The sequence below is a fragment of the Primulina huaijiensis genome, chromosome 9, assembly GCF_012295235.1.
Source record: "Primulina huaijiensis isolate GDHJ02 chromosome 9, ASM1229523v2, whole genome shotgun sequence".
Classification (NCBI taxonomy): Eukaryota; Viridiplantae; Streptophyta; class Magnoliopsida; order Lamiales; family Gesneriaceae; genus Primulina; species Primulina huaijiensis.
Window position 1 is genome coordinate 20,140,777 of NC_133314.1, and position 19,646 is coordinate 20,160,422.

General features: G+C 34.4%; 1 protein-coding gene across 2 annotated transcripts; it reads right to left on the minus strand.

Annotated features, from left to right (window-relative positions):
- Positions 1-539: 539 nt before the first annotated feature.
- On the minus strand, positions 540-14,127 carry LOC140984298 (BAG-associated GRAM protein 1). 2 transcript variants are annotated; one of them, XM_073451599.1, is made up of 18 exons: positions 13,663-14,127; positions 11,880-11,949; positions 11,668-11,765; positions 9,531-9,606; positions 8,419-8,547; positions 8,281-8,327; positions 7,448-7,565; positions 7,181-7,297; positions 6,115-6,144; positions 5,925-6,024; positions 5,190-5,296; positions 3,810-3,953; positions 3,618-3,722; positions 2,148-2,294; positions 1,984-2,037; positions 1,716-1,779; positions 1,118-1,179; positions 540-983 (listed from the first exon to the last, which is right to left on the minus strand). In XM_073451599.1, the coding sequence occupies exons 3-18, from the start codon at positions 11,736-11,738 to the stop codon at positions 864-866; spliced, it is 1,491 nt and encodes a 496-aa protein (XP_073307700.1). In that variant the 5' UTR covers positions 11,739-11,765; positions 11,880-11,949; positions 13,663-14,127; the 3' UTR covers positions 540-863. The 2 variants fall into 2 exon arrangements, with proteins under 2 accessions (XP_073307700.1, XP_073307699.1); XM_073451598.1 differs by having other exon boundaries at positions 11,880-11,930; positions 13,663-14,126.
- Between the last annotated feature and the right edge of the window lie 5,519 nt (positions 14,128-19,646).

Consider the following 19,646-nt stretch of genomic DNA (forward strand, 5'->3'; position numbering starts at 1 on the left):
TATCTTATCAATAAAGTAATAGCTTATTAATTATTTAATTATTCATTATATAATAACACTTACAATATTTTTTTTACAACAGTGATTTATATTATATATTGGTATTTATGACGCAGAATAAATAAATTTTGATACATATTTTGAGTAGAAAACGTGCAAAAACGCAGATTTTGTGTATCAAAAATAGTTAATCTACTCGGTAATGCTTAATATATAACAAGAGTATCTATCTTAGGATAAATGTATATAATATACATAATGACAAAAACTTGTGTGAGATGTCCTTACATGTCGTATTTTGTGAGACGTATCTCTTATTTAGGTCATACATGAAAAAATATTATTTTTGATGCTAAGAATATTACTTTTTATTGTGAATATCGATAGGATTGACCCGTCTCACAGATAAAGATTCGTGAGACCGTTCAAAAGAGACCTACTCTACACATAAATAAAAGGCTTTTCCAACCGCATCTACAAGCATTTAAGATTTGACTTTCTGTCAATAATTTTGATATATTATTTTGCCAAAAGGGTGTAAAAATACACAACAGTTGCATAGAACAAAAACTTAACCGGAGTTCAACTGGTATACAACGAACTCAAATTACAGTAACTAGACAAATATGTGTGCCAAGTACTAGAACTAAAATTTCAAATACAAGGCTCAGAGGTTTGCACCGCTTATACTCGGTTGAAGAGATAGGGTGCAAACACGTCTGAATGGGAATACAAATGGTTCAGTTCCTGCTGATTGATGAACTCCCAACACGATGAACGCCAGAAGGATGAACGCCAGAAGGAAAAGTAGACGCGACTTGTATCCCATGTGTGTAAAGGATTGTGTATGATTTTGTAAACATTCAAATGGTTTCTTGGCTGACAGCAGAAGACGAGGAAATATTTTCTATCTCAGGGACAGAGGTCTTCAACTTCATGTATGAACGAGCTACTTCTAGCATTACATCCACCTCTTTCTTATACTGCAATGTAAATGATTATGTTTAGACTATGTCATCCTTCATTCTGGGTTTTGTTCACCAACATTGAAATTTTCAAAAGAAAAAAGAGAAGAATGGTAGAACATGATCGATAAATTACAAGTCAAAACATATACCTCATTAATAGCACCTGCTTTTATCTTGGATTGCATTATACACCATTTTTTGAAATGTGCACCTGTGAGGATGGTAAAACAGTGAATGCACACTCATTCAAATTTAAAATGTTCGTCTAAAATTAAAAGGTTTTAACTGCTCATCATTAGCAACCAAGCACTATAAAATTCTTGAAGATTTGCATTCACAGATTCTGGTGAAGATGACGTAAGATCCTCAAAAACTCTTGTACTAGCTCTAAAGAAATAAAAAATGAAATGACAAAAAAATATCAACAAAAATAACTTTTTAAAAAAATAAAAACAAAAAGAGAGCGAGATATTTGAATCAAAAGAAGGCCACAAGAAGGATTGAAAAAAATGTGTTTATCTCAAATTAAACCTTAAATTGTTGTGTCCGAGGACTTTCATATAACAAATATGCTCCACAAATTTCAGCCGATAAATAATAAAATGGAGTGTCCAGATGCATTTCATTTCCAAGGAGACAAGGTGAGCAAAGAGAAAGAGACTGCATAAGAAAGAACATGATGCGAAACACACACTAACAAGCTCAAACAAACCACCAAGCAGAGGACTAAGAAACTGCAAAACTCACCAACTTTAATATCCAAGGTGCATGAAGACTCGGAGTTCGTCTCTAATGACCATCTACAGTGGACCTGGTTCACACAAGGCATCTTGGTAATAAAGAAGAGAACGTAGAATAGACAAGGGAGACTTCAGATAATTGACAGTGGATTACATCAGCCAATCCTTATACCATTAACCATTCAATATGTAAATTACTCTGTATACTCTAAAAAAATTATTAAGATCAGAAGAATGAGAATAGGAAACTGATGCTTAATAGTATATTAGCATACCTCAAAATATGATCCAAATGGAACATCATGGGCCTGTTGTACAGTCTCAAACACCTATGTAGTAAACAAATTCAAGCATATATATTAACGAATTAATTCCACAAGACCAGATAAAACTCATGAGATAGTTGCATGATTGAAAAGGTAGAAAAGTTAAGTTCTACCAGAGTTTTCTTATCTGCTGACAAGACAGCATGCTGCCACTCAGTCATTGCTGTATCTGGAGGGCACATCGGGCTATTACACAAGGTTCTGAATGTAATTTCTCTGACTTGACCATCATATTCATCGGCAGCATGCCACTGACCCATCTGAAGTTAGCATAACAAGAAACTTGAGATGATTAACACCATAAAATCCAAATCAAAATCAGTAAATCATATTTTTGGACCTCATTTTCTTCGAACACAGTTTATATCACCACCTGAAGAATGACACCGCAGATCGTTTGACATTCGAGATAGATTTCATGGGATGGGATGTCTAGCATAACTATCTATTAAGGAGACATAATTACTGGAACCTAATTCAACATGTCTTGGTCATAAGAACCTGTGTAGCACCCACGGACATTTCCCGAGCATGTATTTTAAATATACGCAGTGCAAGACTTACAGAAAATTTTTCAATATTTTCACGAAGATATGGTCCACAGTTGAGTGATAACAATGTAGAAAAATATTTTATGCGCCAGTGAATCATGGCCCTAATTGGGATACCACTGCTTGCAATCTCATGTGCCTCATCGCAAGAAGAGCATGCGAGGCTCTCTTCAAGAGCAACCATGTTCATAAAACATTTACCCTGATTTACTATATACACCAAAATATTGCTATTGATAATATTTGATAGGAAACTTTAAATTTATATATTAATGTAATCTTGATACAAAAGAAGCGGATGAGTAATCCGCAAATTAGAGTACACTAATACACCGTCATCAAGACAATAAAAACTTCAAATCCCTAACAACATCTGATATCGATAAATGATTGAAGTCTTTCATCTTTGTGATTGTACCCGCAACTCTGAATTTGTTGATCTCCCAAACTTCATTTATACCGGTTGACTCTTCATTGAAGATTCTGTTATTTCTCAGTATTCTAACCCTCACTAGTCCTTGAAAGATCTAATCATATGTTTTTATTTATTTATTGTAATGTCCAAAATCAAGAACTCGAGAATCGGTACATGGAAGGAAAAAGCATGTAGGCTGCAAGATGATGAAATTATATGTTCCTATTTTTATATTTTAGACTAGACATGACATCGTTTTGTACAAGTAACATTTATTTTGTTTTATCTAAGCAATAAATTAATTATTTGTAATAGTGAATCTGTGTACGGCTTGAAGTACTTCCGAAAAAGACCAAAATCCTTGTACAAAATAGTGTAGAAAATGTGACACCAAACGAAGGATAAGCCAGTAATCTCAGAACTGGGCGCCACAAAATCCTTGCGCCCTTGATTATAAGTATTTAGATGTCCGTATCAGTAAAAACTGAAGCTAGAACAATTGAATTAACATTGAAACCTTCGTAAATATGAATTAGATTTAAACTCATTTTGACCAGAAGAATCAACTATCTGATATGAAGTAGATGAATAAGTTTCAACAAATATTTGTAACTTACAACGAGATTAGAATCCTTTCGGACAGATCGGTATTCATGTATGAAAGTCGAACCATCATCTAGCAGCAACTTGAAAAATTGCTCAGCTGTGCAGGGAAAAACTTCCTGGAAAACAATACACTTATCAAAGCAATACATATAAATATGTTGCTTGAACTTAATATTAAAATATAAAAGGATAGGTATACAGACATTGAATATTCCAGAAAGACATTCCTCTTTGATGAATGGTTGAAACTTTTCGGTCTTGGCCATGCTTTCCTCAGAGACTTTAGAATGTCTTCTGCTGCCTCTGATAGAACTGCTATGAGCACGCAATGCTGATTGTTCCTTTTCCTGCATACATACACATAAATATGATAAGGAGCTACTACGCAATTCAAGCTTGTGAGAGAGATCTGTAATACGAGGACACAAAAAGAATTCTAATTTTAATAGCAATTGGACTGATACTATTATTCTTCAAATATGGCTGAGTAGCAACCACCCCATGATCACGGTAATTTCATTAATTCTCAAGTTTCTTTCAGTGTCACTACTCACCAATGGAGCATGACAATCAAAGAATCTATGCTTCCGATTCTCATTCATGATGTGTGCCGCCTTATTATCAAAGTACCACTCCAAAATCACAGTTCTCAAGAAAAATGTGTCGAGAATTCATTATGGATTCATACCCAGCCAACATAAATATATTATTCAATCAAAACGATAAAAAAGCCATGATCGAGTCCTACTGCTTTTTAAAAGTATTTAAGTTTAAAGCGCAGAAAAGTATGTGTAGTAACCTTGTCCCACATGAGTTAGAAAAAGAAGTTCAAAATGGTTTATAATTAGAAACAATTCACTCATGTAACAGCACAGGTTAATCATTTTCATAAAACGAAAATGAATACGAAGTAATTGGACGAGCCTGAGTCCGGAGCATGACATAATGGTATCGAAGTCGATCACCAATAACACCGGGAAATAATTGTATAAAAAGTTACGTTAGTGAGAGCCACATCTTGAACCTGCGGTGGCAAAATGCAACATCCATAGGAAACTACCACTTGAACCTCAACTACCTCTTTTCGGCGTTGGTGGAATAAGAGGTCAATCCGCAATGAAAACGCCGTGTTGTGAAAGAGATGATGGTAGTATCCCTTGTCCCAAGTAGGTTAGAAAAAAAGTTTAAAATAGTTTATAATGAGACACTCTTATGACAACTTGGACTAACCAATTTAGAAATACGGGTACGGACACGAATAAATTGCTACAGGGGCCCATTATGTAATTGCACTTACACGGGCCCGAGGAATGACAATATGTGTATCTGATCAGTGGCTAAACCATTTAAAATCAAACCCATTTATAAAACGACATAAAAAGACTCGTGATATTCAAATCTACACTTCATTTACCTCTAAATGGAAAATAAGGTTACCATATGCAAAATATCAACTTTGGCTCTAAGATGCAAGGCAGCTAAGTTCTCATTTGCTGAAATGTTAAAAAATAATGGGTAGCACTTCTAAAATAACCACCCAAGGGTGTGTGCAAGCATGAAGATCCAAAAGCCAAGAATCAAACCTTTTTCTCAGCTTCTAACATTTCATGATAGTTCTTCACTGCACGTTGTATAGCTCTCAGCGCGTGATTTCTATTCCAGAAAGAAGCAAACATATATCTTACCCTACCTGAAAGAGACACAATTAGAATCTTATACGCACACAGACATGAATTCGCACTTTTGCATAGTAATACACATTCAGCAAGACCAAATTTAGACTGCTTTATACTTAAACTAACTTCGGTAATAGTTTGCATTAAGTACCAATAAGATTCGACATGAGTGTGCGCCTTTATACAAAAATATATAAGTTTAATGAGACCAAATCAAACACTTTTGTGCTTATAGTAGCATTAATATTAGTTTTCCTTCCACAGGATGAAATGATAAGATGTGAACCGCATCTAGTTTTCACTTTTCCACCACTCTTTCTTTACACCTCTAGTTTACACATTGCATACTATGTTACCAATCAAAAAAATATTAAAAAAAGAACAAGTTTCCCCCACAACGCACAGGCCACACAGTAAAAGTGAAATTAAGCAGCACCAAGAAGATATATCCATCTTAGACTCGTGTATGATTATTTTCAAAGATTGAAGCACCAAATTCTAAAGAGACGTAAAAAAAATTCTCTTTTGATATGTCACCTGATAATGAGGTTTACAGGCAATATGCAAGTCTCGGTTAAACATGGGATACATCAAGATTAACTCAAGAAGACAAGCAGAAGCCAAAAAGGAAGAGTTACCAACCATCTGGACTTCCTAGAGGAGGCACACCATGTCCCCCAGCACCAGTTTGAAGAATTATTGTAACAGCAGGATTGATCAAAGCATGCTGGCTCCTCTTTATCTGAGACGGAAAACCAACAAACAATTTCATCATTTCACACTTCCAGTCAAAGCTCATGAGCATGCAGAAAATGATAGTGAATTTTTGTACCTCATCTATGTCTCCAAAAGGTATAATTACCTGTAAACATGGAAATGGACTCATACTTCAGGTAGAAACAAAAATGCACTGACAGCCAAGACTGAAAATTATTTGACTAACAGTTTCCATTCATATAATTCAATAGTTTGTATATAGTATTATGAGGAAAATAATGAAGAATTGGACTGGCTCAAATATGTGAAAAGATGAATAAGCATTCCATATCGAACAGTTAAGTGGAGATGATATTTGCAGAACACAGATGACAAAAACAAGTATATCCCTTGCATGGATTGCTTGAGAAGTAACTGATGTAATCTGCTATTGAATAAAGGAATATAAAGCAGTTTCCAGATGTATTAAAACAGAAAATACCTAGAGTGAGCATGCAGAATAGACCATGCTACTAATTCTTATGTAGTTTATTTTTAGTTTTTATCATTTGCATATATTTTCTTCGATATTACCATGATTCTTTGAACTTTAAGATACATTTAAAATATTACATGCTGGAGGCATACCAAATATGCCTCTCTCATAGGTTTCCATCTTGTGTGTTTGACTTCACACACTTGCTTTCTGTATCCACCACGCAGAGCACTATCGCAGCCAAAATGTACTTGAATCTCGTCTGATGAAATGTTGAAAAGAATACCGTGCCCAAAAAATGAAAAAACAAAAGGGAAAATATTTTTCTTTTTGAGGATTGGTCATGAAAATTTCATGAATAATTACTTTATATTTGCAACAGAAAAGAACTTGAGGCTCGGCTAGTAAAAGAAATTTATCTCTCAATGGAAGGTGAAACGCTTGGTTTTTACCTCAAGACTATTTCCAATATCTCTTGGCTTGGTCCCATGTTAGACTCCAAAATCACAAATTGTAATAAAACGCTCTAGAGGCTTATTACCTTTTCGATATAAACCAAGTTATTTGTGCATCAAGTAAATATATGTCATATATAAAAGATAGAGCGTCAAATCTTGAACCGACAAGAACTAATGAAGTTTTTAAATTGGAAGTTTAGGGAAGGTGCCTCACAAAGAACTGCTTGAAAGATTCCAAAGAAACTGACCTTCATTTGCTTTGAGAAAACATTAGAATGGAAGCAGATGTGCCATGTTGATACATACATTCTACCATGGTACAAAAATGATCTTTCAAGTGCACATGAATAGCTATGTTCAACAACCTGAGAAACAAAATGATTAATATCAGCAACTGAATTTACCAACAGTCGCCAAAATAATAGATAAAGTTTAAACAGACAAACACAAGACCAAACTCATTCTAAAGAGAGTTTGGAACTAAGAATGACCAAGATGAAACTAGAGAACTATGCCTCATCTGGAAGAAGATTAAATATTGTTTGCAGTGGCCCAGGTTTCTGATGAACAACAGTAGGTCTTTGTTTATCTAAAGTTCTTCTTCGATTAATTCCACCAGCATAGCCATTTAACCTGAAAGAACATTAAACTAGTTAAGATAATTTACTGGAAAGGCATTACTGTCGCCATAAAGATGTGAATTCCAAATGGGCAGATTATCCTTTATATCTGAACAATTAAAAAATTGATTCTGCTTGTGCCAGGTCAAAACATAATAATCAGGAAGTAAAGATATGTATATTAAAAGGAAAGATATTGTAATGTGTGTGCGTAACTGTTTGAGAACATACAATTGTTCTTAAAATTTTATTCATCTATGTGAGCTTAGCAAGAAATTTTTAAAGAATGTCGCTAAAATTTCAAACTAAATGAGCAAGATAGATGAACTCCCAGATCCCAGCAAAATTACACGACAATGTCTTCGATGTTCAAGTAAAATAGGTAGATTTAAGGCCATATAATAATTCACAAAGGTCTCACAACAAGAAAGAAAAATTGCTCATTCTATGTTATTGAGCATTTCTAGACAAAATAGCAGGTCTAACTCAATATTAAGTGCAAACATTAATGAACTTTTAACTTTCTCCAAGTTACCAGAAACAACTTCATCAGAAAAGCAGCCCGAACAACTATTCAATCTCATATGTTTTACCCAAATAGTCATTACCCAAGAATGTTGGACATTTTACATTCTTACAAAGTAATGAACACATATTTTACTAACAAAAGAGACGGTCACTTTTAACGAGAAGTCCCAAAGGGAGAGCATAAGTTATACAAAAGCAACCTGGAAGAGTTCATTTGGAGTTTGAGTGTTTTAATATGAAGACAGACCTGACAAGCCAAAAACAAAATGAGTTTTAAACCAATCGCCAGAAAAAGGACAAAATCTATTGGCTGGCAGAGTTTGAAAAGGATAAGTTACCTGCCCTGACGGGCTGTCCAATGTATACCAAACAGCCCCAGTTTGACCTTCGTGTTCAACAGGAATATTCACTGAACCAAGAACTGCACTTTTCCAAATTATATCCCAATCATAAATGGTCACATTAATCTGTCAATAAAATTAGGTAAAGAAAAAAGAAAAAAAAAGGAAGAAGAATTAGTCCAAGGAAAAAGGAACGAATAAAAGCAACTGTTTGAATGTTAAAGACATGTTCATATTCTTAGAAAAAAGGGACATGTTCATCGGAGCAAATTCAATCACAAACAAAACTGCTTAAAAAGATATCTTCAGTCATTTGGCAAGGGCTAACCATGTTTCACTACTTTCAGGAGTATTTCTTAGTCAACACAAGCTAGGGAATGAAATTTAGAAATCTACGAATTTATTCTCTAGGTCATATGTTGATTCTCAATTGCCGATACCTGTACCAACATTCCGTAATATAGCAAGAGAGACATCGTAGTTGATGAAAAAACAAAATGGTGTTAAATAATGGAAAGACATAGCACAAACAGGGCAAATATAGATGGAATTTATTTGTTGCACATGAGATTAGGATCTTGAGTTCCTCTGACTGAAGCCTTCAAAATTCCAGACACTGTAAAAAGGTTTTAAGTATTTGGAAAAAAAGTAATGGACAAAGTTGCTGGAAGTACAATCATGTTTTTCGAGTGCAATGGAGTTCTTGAGCAATATATGCAATTAAAATCCATGTAATAGGACTGCTTTTCGTGGAGTTCAGAACGGATTTGTAAAACAACGCTGAAGATTAATTGACTTTACCATAAACCAATAAATTACAGAAATATGAAATACACTGAACTATAATCTAGTATCATTCGTTAATTTGACAAGGAGAGGAAAATGTTGGTCATAAATAAAACCTTCTCTATTTCTTTATAAAAAGACAAATCAATATGAAACAATAAAATTTTAGTTAATTAAATCATAAAACAGAAAATTATTAATACTTCTTAACGACTAAAATTCATAATAAATGAATTAAAGCCCAATAACAGATGGATCCAAATAACGAAATGTTTCATTTTTTTCCCTGTTTGACCCACAAGTTTCCATGTAAAGTTAACTACCTCCACAGGAAGCTCATCGATGGAGAAATTGAACTCCTCTCCCCACATGGGATTTCTAGAGCCAGGTACCATTGAACTACAAGAACAAATAAATCATTAACTATTTAAAATTCCTGCACGAGATGCCATAAAGGTAATGCAGAAATCAGGTTAGAATAGGACAAATTATTAAAACCAATTGTATCAAATCCCTATACCACTCTCTGACCTCTACTTCAGGTTACACTGTGATAAACCAAACCAAAGCCTGAAATGAAGTTGAAAACACAATCTCACCATTGTCAAAATTAAAAAGAAAATGAATAATTCCAATGCACAGAATATCTTTATCAGAGGTATCTACGCCCAACGCTATTAGTATCTCTTGGTCCCTTGGCCCAAATGGCATACAAATAAATTATCCATGTGTTGAATCTGTCCTTTTTAGACACAAATGAGATGTAGGCTGCTTTACCCAACAATGTGATGCTTGTATTGGTTTCCCAGACCTCATTTTCATGGCCCCAATGGCCATATAACAGCTTAGCCATATTAGCTCTCAGGTACATTCCATACTCAAAACATGTTCATTCGACATCCAAAATTCATCAGTTTTTTAGGAAGGACGTAAAAGTTTCTGTGCCAAATCTTATAGATGCAATTCCCTCTTCCATTGCTATGTTCAAAACTGAGTTAAATTCAATTTCATACAACATGGTGCAAGTCTATCTTTCTTCTCACAAGGTGCAATCAATTTGTCAACAAGGACAGATCATGAAAATTTAGTTGGTCGCATAATCATTTAGGGAGCAAGGCGCACTAAAGCGCTAGGGTACCCTGGAGATGGAGACGCAAATTACATATTTTTCACAAAGATAGCAAACATTATAAATAAACAATTCATTAATAGATAATGTAGCGTAAAGCATTACCAGAAAAAAAAAATTTAATCATCTAAAATTCATTAGTAAGTTATCAATTCATAGTATATTAAGAAAAAACTTCAAATATCTAAATCGTCGAATTCCTCTTCACTGTCATCTTCCAAAACAATGATGAGTCATGTGTAGAAGAAATTAGAGTAAAAGTTTGCATAGAAGATTACACTATCATCTAAATCACCAAATTCATCATCATCCTCCTCAACTAAATCTTCATCATAGGGGGAAGATTACATTAAAAGTTTGCAAAAAAAATTATGAACTTTCTGATAAAAATTCTTGCATAAATGAGTGATAATAGGTTTTTTTATCATTAAATAACCATGACCTTTGCTAATTGGGCTTCAAAATTGGTTGAACTCGAGTTAATTTTTATTTACCTACAAAATATCAGTCAACTTCTTTAAAGTGCGCACTTCTGGGCCTCTCGAATGCCTTGCGCCTAGGTTGAGGCACACGCTTTAAGCATGCTTGTTTCAAGTGTTGCGCCTGGGTTACAATGGGTGCGCCTGGCTCGGCCCGTCACCTAGGCGCAGCCAGGTGCACGCTTTTAGTAACTATGGTCACTTGGTCGGGTCAAAACAAACTTGAAACAGGCAGCGTGGTTTTGGAGTGGTGGTTCAGTGCAGCGTGGTTTTGGAGTGGTGGTTCAGTGGTACAAAATGGCTGAAAAGATGGGAAGAAACTAAATTTTATGTGTGTGGTCTGAGCAAGAAACAATAAATCTAACGACACTTTATGAAATTCTAATCAGCTTAAAATAATCATGAGCTTACTCATGGAAGATGTAAAGCAAACTTCCAAGAGAGGTAACATTACAATCACACGAACATAGTTAAAAAGGCAAATAGATGAAATTATAACACCAATAGTTTCAAAGATTAAGGATACTGAATAGAATTAAAAGCTTAGTAGGAGTATAACTCACGACGTCCTAGATCCCATCCTTGGTAAAACTATATATGATGGAAAGAAACTGAATAATTTTGGTTCCTGAAAACATAAAAATGCTTCTGTATGTTGTCTCATCAAATTCTTTTATTGAGGATAAGTAAAAAACAATAAAAATATTCACCCACTCATTTATATAGCATCCAAGTATCCAACATAATCAGAAACAAAAACAAACATCATAAAAACGGCATCACAACAATGAATGGAGCGGGACAATTTCTTAGAAAAACTAAACATAGATAAATCAAATCAAATGCAATCACCTAAACCGCTTTTCAGCACCACAAGTTACAATTGCATAAGGATCTGAAGTGCCATTCAAATTAGCCCCCATAAGATTCTTCGCAGCTAACAGTTCCACCTGAAACAGAACTTGCTATCGTAACATAAGAAAGGTCGTATACAGGTTGTTGAAACTTTCTGTTTTGTTTAAAACCAGTTCAAGATACCTGCTGCTTAAATGATTTTAAAGTACCTTAATTAAGTAAGCAGAATTAGTTTGAGGGTCTCCTTTAAACTGGCCTGTCTACAAAAGAAGCGTAGGACTGCATGTCATGCGAGGAAAATTACTGCAGAGAAAAAATAACAAAACGATATCCAAGATTGCACAAATAATAAAAACTTTATAATTGCATGCAATAATCATGACAGAAAATATCAACTCCCAAGTATCAAAACTTAGTGGAGAAGGCCAGCATTAGTACAAGCAATTCTCATGGGACCATTTGTGAATCAGTCAGAAATACAATTCCAGCCAGACCAACATTTATTTTCTAACAAATAATAATTTTAAACATTTTTGAACTTATATAAGTCGACTAATTTTAGCTGTCAACTCCATCATATCTTTCGCCTTCTCAAATTAATTATCTTTCAAGACTGTCATCTTATTAAATAGTTATTTATGATATGCTACAACAAGAAAAACATTATTTGATTGTATCCTCGAGTTGATGTATGCCATGCAAAGCAGAAATTATTCCAGAGATCACATCTTTCTCTCTAGCAAGTTCACAACATCTTTACAGAGTAAAATCTTAAGGGAATTTAATTTACACTGGATGTTTCCAGAAAATCAAATTCATGGGTAACTGATTATATGTTGAGAGAGAGAAATAATCCAAAAAACTATAGAGAACAGTGACACTAGCAATTACTTGGGAGGTGTGGAAAATTAAAAAAAAACATTATGAAGCCAGTGATATTTGCAACTGCTTTTGTATCTCAACTTAGTGATAATAACATAAAATCGTTGGTTACACTTTGGGCATGTCTGAACAAAAACGAGGAGTTCCTTAACAAATCCCAAGCAGAATCAGAAAGCAGAAAGGGATTAGAGGTCTTGTATCAGAAAAAAATTGAGGTTCAAAATGCAAAACTAGGCAATCCAACATTCTCAGCACGGTTTGCAACCTCACTCAAGAAAATCCATCAATCCAAACACGGAAAAATTTTTTAAGGGTCCAGAATATACTTGATGATGCATATGAAACAGCCACATTTGAATTCTCAGAAAAGTGAAGTAATCCAGTGGTTAAGATAGCATTCACGTAAAATCAAAACAATTAACAAAATACTCTTTCCATCTCAAATATACATACTTGTTTGTTTTACACAGACATGAGAAATGCTAAGTTTACAAATAAACTTCCTAAGGCATATTTAATGAATTCATTCAAAAAATAGTTGCATGTTTTCCAATTCTTAGTTATCAGAGGTGTATTGGTAAAAAAACAAGAAAAAATGTTAATAAAAGTAGAAACTGGACAATATATAAAAACAATTAAAAATTCTAATATGCTTAGAAATAGGGCTGCATACTTGGGATAATCGAAAAAAGGAATTAAGTCTATGATTAGACTGCGGTGGTAAATGAACTTTTCCAAGATTAGCGAGTCATTATCTTTTGATATCATTGTAAGAACAAATGACGCTCCATTATCTCTAAAAGTTTACGGATTCAAATTTGAAGGATTATCAGATGAAAAAGTCCAAGCACCCATGATTCACCAACACTTCAGATGGTGGAGATCTCTTGCATGATCCAGTGATCAATCGTTAGCGAATCATGAACTAACAGAAAACGCGCTGAGGAAAAACATCCTGATCATCCTTAATTACTATATTGACATCCATATAATACAAGCAATATAAAGTGTCTAAAAAAAAGAGTAACCGAATACATTGATAGACAAATTGCTGATACGTAAATGAGAGACACTGAAATAAATCAAACTGGCCAGTGATTGAGGATAAACCTTTTCTTTATCAAGAATCACATCAGCACCGGCGGCACCCATGAAAGTCCTATCATCTCCGCCGCCGCCATCACAGCCCAGAGTGAAGTACCAGTAAGCCGCCACAACGAATGCCGCTGAAACCAACGTGACTTGCACCTCCCACCAAGAGGGCAACAACAACTCCATCGACGGCCATAAAAACTCCATAGCCGCCATCATCATTTCAAACACGCACCCACGTCAAAGAAATTATCTGAAACTCGAACTGCAGAACGGCCAGAAAGTCAGCGCGATGAAAGTCGGGGAGAAAAACAAGGAACCCCGTGGTCTGAAAAGCAAACACGCAGTTCCACGCTAAGCGTGTGCGATCTGCGGGGACAGGTTGCGGGCGTATGTATCTGTATGTAATATGTTAAGCCAAAAGGAAAGTGTCAAAAGGCGAAGGAGAAAATTAGGTAGAAATTTACACAAGTGCTATGTGTCGTTCTATGGGTCAATGGCGGACTAGTCGAGGTTCTTAAACTTAAAATATAATATAATTCGATTAATTTTTTTTTGTTGAAAAATTATTTAAAAATGTGTTAAATATTTGTGTTGAAAATGTGAATGTTGAATGTTGAAAATTAGGTAAAATTAGGTGTTGAATATTGAAAATTAGTGTGTGATGATGTAGGTAATGATGTATTTTATTTTTGGATTATTTGTAAAAATTTTCTATAAATAGATCTCTCATTTGTGAAGAAAATCACAATTGAGTTGAGAGAAAAATATTATAAAGTGTGTAGTGTGATAATTTTGAGAGTTTGAGATTTTTACTTTTTTACCGTAAATTTTTACTTTTTCACAACACGTTATCAGCACGAAGCTCTAAAAGTCCTCCATATTTTTCCAAGCTCCGAACAGAAGAAAAAGGTAACAAAAGTAATAATATTTATTTTACTGTTATTTATTTATTGTTTATATATGTAATATATAATATAATGTTATTGTTAGAAATAATAAAAATAATTTTTTCAAAAACTTGTTATAAATCCTGGGAGGATGTTAAGACGACATCCCACACTCCCGGTAAGGGATACGACAAGTATAAAAGCCTATAAGGTTTTTTAAACAAAATAACTTATGACACCTAATTATAATAATGTGATATGATATACATAATTATTTAAATATGACTAATATTATATACACCATATTATTACCATAAAATTATACAAATACATACATTTATTTTCTTATACACCAACGGTAATAAACGGTAACAAAACGGCTAGTTTTTGCTCTATAAATACAATCTCACAAATACATTCAATCACTCCAACTTTCTCTTCTTCTCTAAAAATTATTCTTCATCAAATTTTCGAAGAAAAAAAGAAGATGGCTTTCACGAGGTTATTTTTAATTATTTTGGTTATCATACTCACCAGTCTTGTATTTATCGGAGAATATCCTCCTCGTGTGTTTTCTTTATTTTTACGAATACTTGTACTTGTTGTTTATCCATTACTTTGTATTGCAATATTCATTAACTAATAAAATGCATCGTAATTTTTAGTACCACCATGGCAAACTTGGCAAAGCTCGAATTCATCGCTCTTGATATTACTGGGAAAAACTATATGCCATGGACTCTTGATGTAGAAATGCATCTTGAGTCATTGGGTCTAAGCGAGACCATTAAAGAAAATGGTATATCTTCATCACAAGAAAAAGCAAAAGCTATAATATTTTTACGACGACACCTTGATGAAGGTTTAAAATGTGAATATCTCATCGAAAAAGATCCCATGGCTCTGTGGAAAGGATTAAAAGAGAGATTTGAACATATAAGGGAAGTTATACTTCCGACCGCCCGTGATGAATGGAATATGTTAAGATTCCAAGACTTTAAAAAAGTCAGTGATTACAATTCAGCGATGTATAGAATAATCTCGCAGTTAAAATTTTGTGGACATGAGGTTACAGAATCGGAAATGCTTGAAAAAACATTTTCCACGTTTCACGCATCAAATATAACACTACAGCAACAATATAGAGTGCGTGGATTTGCGAGATATTCTGAACTCATCGCCTGTCTTCTTGTGGCGGAAAAGAACAACGAGCTATTAATGAGAAATCATCAGTCCCGACCCACTGGATCAACAGCATTTCCAGAAGTAAATGCTGTAAGCAAAAATGAATTTAAACCTGGAAACCAAAATCAAAGTTACAGACAAGATTTTGGTCGAGGACAAAATCGAGGTCGTGGTCGTGGTCGTGGACGTGGACGTGGACGTGGAAGTGGTCGTGGTCGTGGACGCGGCCGTGGTTTTGAAAATAATCGAGATAGTTATTTCTATAACTCATCTCAAAAGAACGTCCCAAACCACCCACCGAAAAGGCATCAAGAGAATATGAGTGTTAATGAGAATCACTCAAAAAGATTTGAAAGTTCTTGTTTCAGATGTGGTACTCCAGGACATTGGTCCCGTATTTGTCGAGCCCCTGAGCACCTTTGTAAACTTTATAAAGAATCAATAAAGGGGAAAGAAAAGGAGACCAACTTTACTGAACACAGTGAACCTTTGAGTGGTTCAACTCATTTTGATGCTGGAGATTTTCTGATTGATTTCTCAGATAATGATCAATTTGATGGTGGAATAAATATGTAAAATATTTTATTTTTTATGTATTCGTATGATAATGTTTTATAGTGTGTTATATTGTATTGTATTTTATTGTCAATAATTTTATTTCATTGCATATTTTTTTGAAGTTCAAATATGGAAAATGCTACGAACCAAGCTGAAGTTTGCATACCTGATAGTGGTACAACGCACACTATCCTCCGAGATAAAAGATATTTCTTGGAACTAAAACCAACAAAAACAACGGTGAATACAATATCAGGTCCTGTAGACTTGATTAAAGGATGTGGTAAAGCACAATTTTTGTTACCTAATGGTACAAAATTTTTGATCAATGATGCTTTATATTCACCACAATCGAAAAGAAATTTGTTGAGTTTTAATGATATATATTCCCATGGGTATGATACTCAAACAATGAATGAAGGGAATGAGAAATATATGTGTCTTACCACATATAAATCAGGAAAGAAATATGTGATTGAAAAACTACCAATGCTCCCTACTGGATTGCATTATACACATATACGTCCCATTGAATCAAACATGGTAATTGATAATTCTTCAATATTAACCAATTGGCATGATCGATTAGGACATCCTGGTTCAACAATGATGCGAAGAATTATAGAAAATACACATGGTCATCCATTGAAAGACCAGAAGATCTTTCAGAATAATAAGTTTCAATGTAAAGCATGTTCTCTTGGAAAACTTATTATAAGACCATCACCAGCCAAAATCCAAACTGAATCACCAATGTTTCTTGAACGTATTCAGGGTGATATTTGTGGACCAATCCATCCACCATGTGGACCATTCAGATACTTTATGGTATTGATTGATGCCTCCAGCAGATGGTCACATGTATGTTTATTGTCAACTCGAAATGTTGCATTTGCAAGATTACTTGCTCAAATAATAAAATTGAGGAATCAATTTCCCGATTATACAATCAAGAAAATTAGACTTGATAATGCTGGTGAATTTACTTCCCAGACTTTCAATGATTATTGTATGTCTATGGGAATCATTGTTGAGCATCCTGTTGCTCATGTACATACTCAAAATGGATTGGCTGAATCATTGATTAAACGTCTGCAAATGATTGCTAGACCAATGATTATGAAAACAAAGCTCCCTATTTCTATATGGGGACATGCAATTTTACATGCTGCTTCATTAATTCGCATCAGACCAAGTGCATATCATAAATACTCCCCATTGCAGCTTGCATTTGGTAAAGAACCAGACATTTCTCATCTGAGAATTTTTGGATGTATGGTGTATGTGCCTATTGCACCACCTCAACGAAAGAAAATGGGACCTCAAAGAAAGATTGGAATTTATATTGGTTATGATAGTCCATCGATCATTCGATATCTTGAACCACAGACAGGCGACGTGTTCACAGCACGTTTTGCTGATTGTCATTTTAATGAGGAAATCTTCCCAATGTTAGGGGGAGAACAGAAACATACCGAAAAAGAAATTACATGGTATGTATCATCATTGTTACATCTGGATCCAAGAACAAAACAATGTGAAAAAGATGTACAGCAAATTGTGCACTTGCAAAGAATAGCAAATCAAATACCAGATGCATTTGCAGACACAAAAGGGGTAACTAAATCATATATACATGCTGCAAATGCCCCTGCTCGAATTGAAATTCCGAAGAAACAAATTGAAGATAGTCATGATGTCATTAAACGCCTGAAGCGTGGAAGGCCAGTTGGTTCCAAGGATAAAAATCCTCGAAAAAGAAAATTCATAGAGAAACACAATGATCACAAAATAGAGAATGATGTTCCTGAAGAAACACATAATGATCACAAAATAGAGAATGATGTTCCTGAAGAAACACATGATGATGAAAATGTTTTGTCAGAACCACAAACTGACGAGAATCATGAAATCTCTATCAATTATATTAATACTGGAAAAATATGGAACCGAAAAGATATAGAAGAAATTGATGATATATTTTCTTATAATGTGGCAATCGACATCATAAATGATAATGAAGATCATGAACCAAAATCTTTTGGTGAATGTAAAAATCGGCAGGATTGGATAAAATGGAAAGATGCCATCCAGGTTGAATTGGATTCGCTAAATAAACGTAATGTTTTTGGACCTATAGTCCTTACACCTGAAGGTGTAAAACCTGTTGGATACAAATGGGTTTTTATTCGAAAGCGAAATGAGAAAAATGAAATAGTAAGATATAAAGCTCGACTTGTTGCACAAGGTTTTTCTCAAAGGCCTGGAATTGATATGAAGAAACGTATTCTCCTGTGATGGATGCAATTACGTTTCGTTTTTTGGATTAGCTTGGCAGTATCTGAAAATTTAGAAATGCGTCTTATGGATGTTGTTACAGCCTACTTATATGGATCACTTGATAGTAATATATATATGAAAATCCCTGAAGGATTTAAGATGCCAGAAGCACAAAGTTCAAAACCCAGAGAATGTTATTCTGTGAAATTACTAAGATCATTATATGGGTTGAAGCAATCCGGCAGAATGTGGTATAATAGGCTAAGTGATCACTTGATGAAACAGGGATATGTAAATAATTCAATATGCCCTTGTGTTTTCATAAAGAAAACAACATCCGGATGCGTAATTATTGCTATATATGTTGATGATTTAAACATCATTGGAACAAATAAGGAAATTCAAGGAGTTGTGTCATACTTGAAAGAAGAATTTGAAATGAAGGATCTTGGAAAAACCACGTATTGTCTGGGTTTACAAATTGTACAAGGCCTGATATATCTTTTGCCGTAAATTTATTGGCAAGATTTAGCACATATCCAACAAAGAGACATTGGAACGGAATTAAACATATATTCCGTTATCTACGAGGAACGACAGACTTGGGACTTTTGTATTCAAAAGATGCTAATCCAAGTATAATTGGTTATGCCGATGCTGGATACTTATCTGATCCACACAAAGCACGTTCACAAAATGGATATGTATTTACTCGTGGAGGCACTGCAATTTCTTGGCGTTCACAGAAACAAACACTTGTAACAACTTCATCAACATGCCGAGATTATTGCACTACATGAAGCAAGCCGTGAATGTGTGTGGTTAAAATCAATGACTCAACATATCCAAATCTCATGCGGATTATCATTCGACGAGAAGCCTGTGATACTATATGAAGATAATGCTGCATGTGTTGCTCAAATGAAAGAAGGATACATAAAAAGCGACAGAACTAAACATATTCCTACTAAGTTCTTCGCATTCACCAAGGAGCTTGAGCAGAATAAATGTATTGATGTTCGTCACATTCAATCAAGTGAAAACTCATCAGATCTCTTCACAAAGGCACTTCCTACGACAATATTCAGA

Bases quoted from the DNA above. Each gene is read 5' to 3' on its own strand.
- LOC140984298 (XM_073451598.1), bottom strand. From the start codon at position 13,866: ATGATGATGGCGGCTATGGAGTTTTTATGGCCGTCGATGGAGTTGTTG. The intron at 6,025-6,114 runs GTACAAAAATTC...TTTCCGTCTCAG, and splicing joins CTTTTGGAGACATAGATGAG to ATAAAGAGGAGCCAGCATGC. The intron at 3,954-5,189 runs GTTTGATTCTTG...GTATGTATGCAG, and splicing joins TGTTAGAAGCTGAGAAAAAG to GAAAAGGAACAATCAGCATT.